The 7,464-nt window shown below is 58.3% G+C and overlaps 1 protein-coding gene across 1 annotated transcript; it reads left to right on the forward strand.

Annotated features, from left to right (window-relative positions):
• The first annotated feature begins 3,106 nt into the window (after nucleotides 1-3,106).
• On the forward strand, nucleotides 3,107-6,115 carry PHOX2B (paired like homeobox 2B). The gene is made up of 3 exons (XM_012766093.3): nucleotides 3,107-3,347; nucleotides 4,343-4,530; nucleotides 5,600-6,115. Exons 1-3 carry the CDS (start codon nucleotides 3,107-3,109, stop codon nucleotides 6,113-6,115), a joined length of 945 nt encoding a protein of 314 aa, XP_012621547.3.
• The last annotated feature ends 1,349 nt before the right edge of the window (nucleotides 6,116-7,464 follow it).

Raw genomic sequence — 7,464 nt, forward strand, 5'->3', positions numbered from 1 at the left:
ACCGCCTCTCCACCCAAGAGCCGTCCCCAAACACTGCCAACACGAACCCCTCTACTCCGAACTCCCCTGCACATTCCCAGGCCATCGTCTCCCCTTTTCGCCCCTAAGGCCATGGGGGGGGGCTGGAGAGACTGTCTGCAAAGTAGGAGGACGGGAAGTGAAACCCCCTGCGCTCGGCTGGGGCGTAGGGCTCAGGCGGGCCGGCGGAGCGCGCGGTGCGCAGCGCGCGCGGAGACCAAGCCGGCCGCGCCCGGGCGGACAGGCGCAGGTGCCAGGCCCCGGTGTGAACCTGCTTATTGCCAAGCGCAGGCCTTGGAGCTGAAAAGCAGCTCCTCCCAGCCACCCCAGGGCCACTCTCTTCTGCGGAGAAACGCGCAGCTTAACCCTCACCCCAGCAGTGGCCGGCGCCCCGGGCATCCATAGCCCCCCAGAATGCGGGCCTGGGCGCGGAGTCCCTTGCTCGGGGCCGAAGAACCAGGAATCGTCCCCTCCTCCCCGCCCTCCCTCCGAGGGAACGAGGGAACTTGGACAATCTCAGCGTTGTGCTTGGCGACCTATCCCCCCACCTCCCTCAAGTGGAAGAGGGAGAAGGAGTGTGTGTGTGTGTGTGGGGGGGCGCATTCCATGTGTGGAGTCCAAAAGGGTCTGGCCACCTCCCGGTCCAAACGCGGATTCATATTCATGAGAGCGGGATAAATAAAGACAGAGATCCTGGCTGTAACAGCACTTAGATTCGCATCCGTCTTTGCTGGCCTTTAGGTTTAGGGGACGGAAGACAGATGTTCGCGTCCCCTTTCTCTTCTTGTCTGACGACCATAAAGAAAACCCATTTAGAGCACTGCAATTTGTTCCCCCCCGCGCGCCGCCGCAGTAAAACCTTGTATCCATTTATTTCCATTTCACCTCCGCGCGCACAAAACAGCGCGCCGCCGGTGACCAAGGGCTCTTCTTTATCAAATACGCATTGCACAACATACAACGGCAGTAAAACTATCACCCCTCCCCATAAAACCATCACCGAGGTCCTAGGGAGGTCCAGCGCTTCCCCCACGTGGAGGACCCGCAAGTCCCCCTGAAAACAGCCTGGAACTCACCCTGCAGAGGGGCGCCAGGCTGGGGGTGGCCGCGGTCCCTGTTTAATCCATTACCACGTCCGTGGCAGTTTCGTGCGCAATAAAACACGGCAGAGAGCGCTGCGCCCATCCACTTCCCCGGCACTAGCATCGAATTAAACCACTTAGTTTGGCAAACACTGAACGCCTAAATGCCCCTATAAAGACTTTATGAGTTTGTTACTTTAATTACTGACTTGTTACGGAGCACATAAAAGGGGGTAATGAATGCAATAAAACTAATTATCTGCACATTTAATTCATATAAAATATCCAGGGTTTGTTTACAGCGCCCGGCGATCCGACTGAGCATTCCCCCTCTTGTCCACCGAGAGAGGAAGGATTTAATGAAGTAGTTTCCCTTATGCTGCTGCTAGAGCCCTAACGGAACCAAATGAAAATTACCCTCGGCTTAAATCACGGGGCCACTTAGGTCCACACATCACCCACCCACCGGGCCTCTTTGTCTGCTGCGCCCAGAGCCCGAGGAACCGGACGGGCAAGGTGCCTGACCCGGAGAGCCCCAGCCTGGGCATCTCTTTACATGGCAAAGCGCTCGCTTGGCCGGCTCCCTGCTGCAGTCCCGAAAACCCAAAGGGCAAACAAACAACGATCCCCCTTTTCCAAGCCCCCGGGTCTGGTGCGGGGCATTGCAGGCACCTGGAAAAAAAAAAAAAAAGAAAAGTGGAGGCGACCAAGAGACCGAGCGCACAGGAGGGAGGAGAAGGAAGAGGAGACACGTTTGGGCACATTTCATGCCCGCTTGCCACTGATTTCGGGATTAAAACCAGCAACCCCAGGCAGGCAACCTCCAAACCAAACCAACGGGGACCCAGAGCTGACACGGGCAGACACAGAACTGAGGGCAAAAAAAGAAAAAGAAAAATCCGGTCGGTGGAGAATCCAGGTGTTTCACATTCAAGAGCTTTACTTGGCTTTTATTTTATTTTTATTCTTTCAAGCGGCTGTATTTTACACCCTGCATACCCTAGAAAGCACATTAAGCCGCCAGGAGAGAAATGCAATTTATAAGATGCACGCGCGCTCTCTCTCTCTCTCTCTCTGTATTTTTTTTTGCCCCCTCTACCAGGTGTATTTTAAAGAAATCCGCTTATATACCGTTCCACATCAACCCCCTCGGCCCACTTACTCCCTGTTACAGGGTGCCTGGCTCTTGCCAATGTCCCCAGCCCTTTATAACATTTCACGCACTTCGGGGGGTAGGCTTGTTGTTAAATTGAGCGTGTAACGCTCTTACAAAACAGGTTTTCTATGACATCAAGGTTTCTTCTCCCTAACTGAGGTGGTGGGGGGGTTGGGTTGGGGGGAGAGAGAGAGAGAGAGGACCATAGGAGAAGGGGGGGGAAAAACTCACGCCCGAGCACACACACACACTATCTCCATTTATGCCTAAGGTATATGATCGGTTAAAAAGGCTTAAAAGCTCGGGGAAATTGGATCAGGGAGAATCGTCACCCAACTTTCATTATTTCCAAGGAGCGTGATTGAATTAAAGGGCAGGGAGCCGGTTAGAAGGGAGAGGAGCAGGGGCGCAGTGCGTAATGGCGCGGTATTAAATTCTAATTAGAGATGCAGGAATCAATGATAGGGAGGCTGGACAGCTTAGTTCCCCAGCGCCAGCCCAATAGACGGATGAGTTATTGTCATGTAAAAAGCGCCAGCAATAAGACCAACCGCTTTGCTATTGTCCAAGTGGAAAGAGCCAAGTTTATTATGAGGACTATATGCTCTAGAGACCTCAGACAAGGCATCTCATAGGAGGCTTTTTCATAAAACTAGGCTCGGCGGGTACCAAGGAGGCCAGTTTGGAGGCAGCCGTTGAGCTGTGCACACCATCTCTCCCCCCCTCTTCCAGCCACCGTCTCCATACCCGTCTTTTATTTCGTTGTTGGTTTTTGTTGTTGTTGTTGTTTGTTTGTTTGTTTGGTTTTTTTTTTTTTTGCCACTGGGCCTAGCCATCCAGAACCTTTTCAATGTATAAAATGGAATATTCTTACCTCAATTCCTCTGCGTACGAGTCTTGCATGGCCGGGATGGACACCTCGAGCCTGGCTTCAGCCTACGCTGACTTCAGTTCCTGCAGCCAGGCCAGTGGTTTCCAGTATAACCCCATCAGGACCACTTTCGGGGCCACGTCCGGGTGCCCGTCCCTCACGCCGGGATCCTGCAGCCTCGGGACCCTCAGGGACCACCAGAGCAGCCCGTATGCCGCAGGTAAGGACCCGGGGCGCTCTCTCTCTCTCTCTCTCTCTCTCTCTCTCTCTCTCTTGCTCGCTCTCTCCACCGCCGATGCCCGGCCAGCCCCGGGGAAGCCGCCTTTCCGAGCTCCGTGTATATAGGAAGCCTTGATTGCATTTGAAAATGGAAATGTGTTTAGTATTTACCAAACGAAATTTGCTTACACAAATGAAAGAATTTATCACGTTAGAAGCGATTGCGGGGAGGGGGTTAATTCACTTACAGGGTTACACTATCCTAGTCACACCCGAAACCGCCAACAAAATTATCTTAAGCTGCCAAAATGATAGGCATAATTTATTTACTTTGCGATGAGACGTAAAGCTTAGAAAATAATTAAATAACAAAGAGTAAAGCTCATTACTGACACTGTCTCTCTCTCTCTCTCTCTCTCTTTTTTAAGGACCGACAACAGGCTCACACCTCTTCCTCGGCTGGTCATTTTTAGGCTGATCGTTTCTTTAATTTATTATTCTTTCTTTTCTTTTCTTTTCTTTTCTTTTCTTTTCTTTCTTTTTTTTTTTTTTTTTTGCAGCACTTTTTACCCCTCCCCAACTTTGGGGCCAGGTCAACCTCTGAGGATTGAAAAGTTGCAACGGTGGGAGTGTTTGCTAACGTCTCCCCTGGTTCCGTGATATTCCCACTGATGTTTTCGGGCTTTTATCCTCTCTCGATTTTTTTTTAATTTTCCTACTGTAAGGACTGTCCCACGTCCAGGGCTGCAGTGGGTCTCCAGCGAGCTGTTTCAACGCGCCCAGAGGCGCTTGTGCCGCCCGGGCAGGCTCTCTCTCCCCCTCAAAGCGCGAAGTCCGAGCCTCAGTTTCCCCTGTGTGATGTGACTGATCTGCTGTCTTTTCCCCGGCCGCCCCTGGCGGAGACCCGGCCTCCTCCGCGGAGTCGCCGCGTCCCCGCTTCCCGCCGGCGCCCGGCCTCGCTCACTCCCCGTGTCCTCTGTCGTCCTCTCTGTCTAGTCCCTTACAAGCTCTTCACCGACCACGGCGGCCTCAACGAGAAGCGCAAGCAGCGGCGCATCCGCACCACGTTCACGAGCGCGCAGCTCAAGGAGCTGGAGAGGGTCTTCGCGGAGACGCACTACCCGGACATCTACACCCGGGAGGAGCTGGCGCTGAAGATCGACCTCACCGAGGCGCGAGTGCAGGTGCGCGCGGGCCTGCGAACCCGCCGGGATCCGCCGCGGGAGCCGCACCGGGCCGGCCGGGGAAGGGGCGGGGGGTGAGGGGCAGAGGGGGGAGGCGGAAGCTCAGAGTCCCGGGTTCTCGCCAGAGAAGGGCCCCGGGGGCCGCAGGGACCCAGGGCTGGTCAGAGAGGTCGGTTTGTTTAGTGCGCGCGCGCGCGCGAGGCGGAGTTGGAGCGAATGCACTTGGCAATTCGTTCCCAAATGTTTCTCGCACCGGAGCAGAGGCGTGTGGGGGGTGGTCTTCAGATGAGAACGAGCGGGGGGCATTTCGGGGACAGGAAGTGCCCTGTGGGAGGAAGAGCACACACTCTGGCCCCGTATTGTAAGTTTTTGTTTGTGTCGTTTTTTTTTTTTTTGCCAAACGCCTCCTAAATCACGCGCTTTTTAACCTGGCACCGTGGCGCACAGGTGCATTTTGCTGGAACTACGATTTGTGTTAAGATTTGCAAGAAGGCTGTCACTCCTTGAAGGTCGAGAACCTCGGCTTACTCTGACCTGTCTCTAACGGAACACAGGTGTGGGCTTTTCCCACCTGGTCCGCGAGCCTCTCCGGGTGAGCCCCGTCGGAGGGGCCGTGCGCACCACCGCGCGCGCTCCACCAGGCCTTTCAAAGGCTGGGGACGGGCGACCGGCAGCGAACCCAGAGGGCCCCCTGCTTCTACCATCCAGAGTTTAACTTTAGACGGAGGCCTGGAGGTGGATGGAGAGCTTGGGGGTGGCTCAAGGCGCAGACTGAGCGAGAAGCCACCCACATAAGGGCTTCCAAATTTCGGGTCTTTCTGGGGCCTGTGGCCTTTTGACCTCTTCTGCAAGCCGCCGTCTCCCTGGCTTGCTCAGCTCGCCCTAAGGAAGCTTCTCCGGGGATGCGCCAGCGACCCGCGGGCGAGGGTGCGCGCGGGGTCACCGCAAGGGAGGGGAAGGGGCGCGTTAAAACAAGTTGAAACGGAGCGCAGGCCACCCTGACCAGCTCTTCTTTCCCATCCCCTTCTCTGCCCCGCGGTTCACCGCCTCTCCTCCCCCCTCGGGCCAGGTGTGGTTCCAGAACCGCCGCGCCAAGTTCCGCAAGCAGGAGCGCGCAGCGGCGGCCGCGGCGGCCGCGGCCAAGAACGGCTCCTCGGGCAAGAAGTCGGACTCCTCCCGGGACGACGAGAGCAAGGAGGCCAAGAGCACCGACCCGGACAGCACGGGGGGCCCGGGCCCCAACCCCAACCCCGCGCCCAGCTGCGGGGCGAGCGGCGGCGGCGGCGGCGGGCCCAGCCCGGCGGGAGCGCCGGGGGCGGCGGGGCCTGGGGGCCCGGGCGGCGAGCCCGGCAAGGGCGGCGCGGCGGCGGCGGCGGCGGCAGCGGCGGCTGCGGCGGCTGCGGCGGCGGCGGCGGCGGCGGGGGGCCTGGCTGCGGCCGGGGGCCCCGGACAGGGCTGGGCTCCCGGGCCCGGCCCCATCACCTCCATCCCGGATTCGCTCGGGGGCCCCTTCGCCAGCGTCCTGTCTTCGCTCCAGAGACCCAACGGTGCCAAAGCCGCTTTGGTGAAGAGCAGCATGTTCTGATCGGGGTCCGGCGGCGGCGGGGGCGGGGGCGAGCAGGGGGGGCCCCGAGGCTGCTGTCACCGCCGCTGCTGCAGCGGCTGCGTCGTCGAGGCCTCAGGTCACCGCGGTCGGTCGGAATAAAGAGAAAGCGGCGTCGCCCCCACTCCCACCCCACTCCCACCCCTTCCTCCACCGACCCCCCCAAACTAAACAAAACAAAAGCAACTTCCCCAGGGGCTTCGCACCTTCCCTGGGTTGCGCGCGAGGGGCCGGGCCCAGACGCAGGTGCGAGCAGGTGGCCTGGACTCGGGGCGCTCTCAGGGCGCTGTCTGCGCGGGGTGCGCGTCCCTCCGTCTCCGGGAACGCGGGTGTCTGCGCCCGGGCAGGTGACAGGGAGACATTGCGGGGGGGGGCGACAAGGGGCGCACAACCAACTCAGTGACTTGCTTAGAAAAAGAGAAAAACAGACAAAACAAAACAAAACAAATTCGGAAGGTGACAACCATTTAAAAAAATACTCCAACGACCCAGAAAGATTTAAAAAAAAAAAATACAAGACAAGACGAAGTAAAGGGGCGGTGGCAGCCGTCCGCGGGCTCGATCTTGCCAACCCCTAAACTCGTGCGCCCCCCACGCACCCCTGACAGCACGAAGTCTCCGGGCTCATCTTTGTGGGGAGGGTCGGGGCGCTTCTCCGGCCCTGCCCTCCCCGGCCCGCTTCCTCTCCTGTCCTGGGGTTCAGGTCACCGCAGCAGCAGCCACGACCACTCGCTCAGACTGTTCCCCCGGCAGCGGCCGAGGTGGCTTCTTCCTCCGCGCGCCCGCGTGCCGGTGCCACCTCGCCGCCGCCCGCGCGCCCTGACCCCGCACCGCCGCCCGCCGCAGCTCCGCACCCCAATCTCCTTGCAGCCCATGGGCCCCGACGCTGCCCTACCCAAGAGATGCCTTCTCATCCGCAGACTTTGCAAACCGTGCCCTGTTTGGCAATGTTCCCCCCCTCCTTATTTTTTTCTCTCTTTCTCCTCTCCCCGCTCCCGCCCGCGCCCCCACTGGAGTTTTCTCCTTCCACCAGCTCCCCTTGGACCGCGTGGCCCCGTTGGGGTCCGAGGCAGGTGCAGCAGGGAGACCCGCGAGTCCGCCCGCGCGCGCAACGACTGTCTCTCCAGGTCGCCTATCTGGTCGGAGGAGCCCACCTGGGTGGGCCAGCACCTGCCTGGCGCGTGGACCGCTGCATACCCATGATGACCCCATTCCCCCCCCACCCCCTGCGCAATTTAGACATCTCTGTTGGGATTTGGGTTGTTTTTTTTGTTTGTTTGTTTTTGTTTGGTTGTTTTTGTTTTTGTTTTAAAAGGCACAAGCTATAGATA

This window comes from Microcebus murinus, chromosome 26, assembly GCF_040939455.1.
Source record: "Microcebus murinus isolate Inina chromosome 26, M.murinus_Inina_mat1.0, whole genome shotgun sequence".
NCBI lineage: Eukaryota > Metazoa > Chordata > Mammalia > Primates > Cheirogaleidae > Microcebus > Microcebus murinus.

What these genes read in the sequence shown, in the direction of transcription:
- PHOX2B (XM_012766093.3), top strand. Translation starts at nt 3,107, where the DNA reads ATGTATAAAATGGAATATTCTTACCTCAATTCCTCTGCGTACGAGTCT. An exon ending in GAGCAGCCCGTATGCCGCAG is followed by an intron (nt 3,348 to 4,342) that starts GTAAGGACCCGG and finishes CTCTCTGTCTAG; the next exon opens with TCCCTTACAAGCTCTTCACC. An exon ending in TCACCGAGGCGCGAGTGCAG is followed by an intron (nt 4,531 to 5,599) that starts GTGCGCGCGGGC and finishes CCCTCGGGCCAG; the next exon opens with GTGTGGTTCCAGAACCGCCG.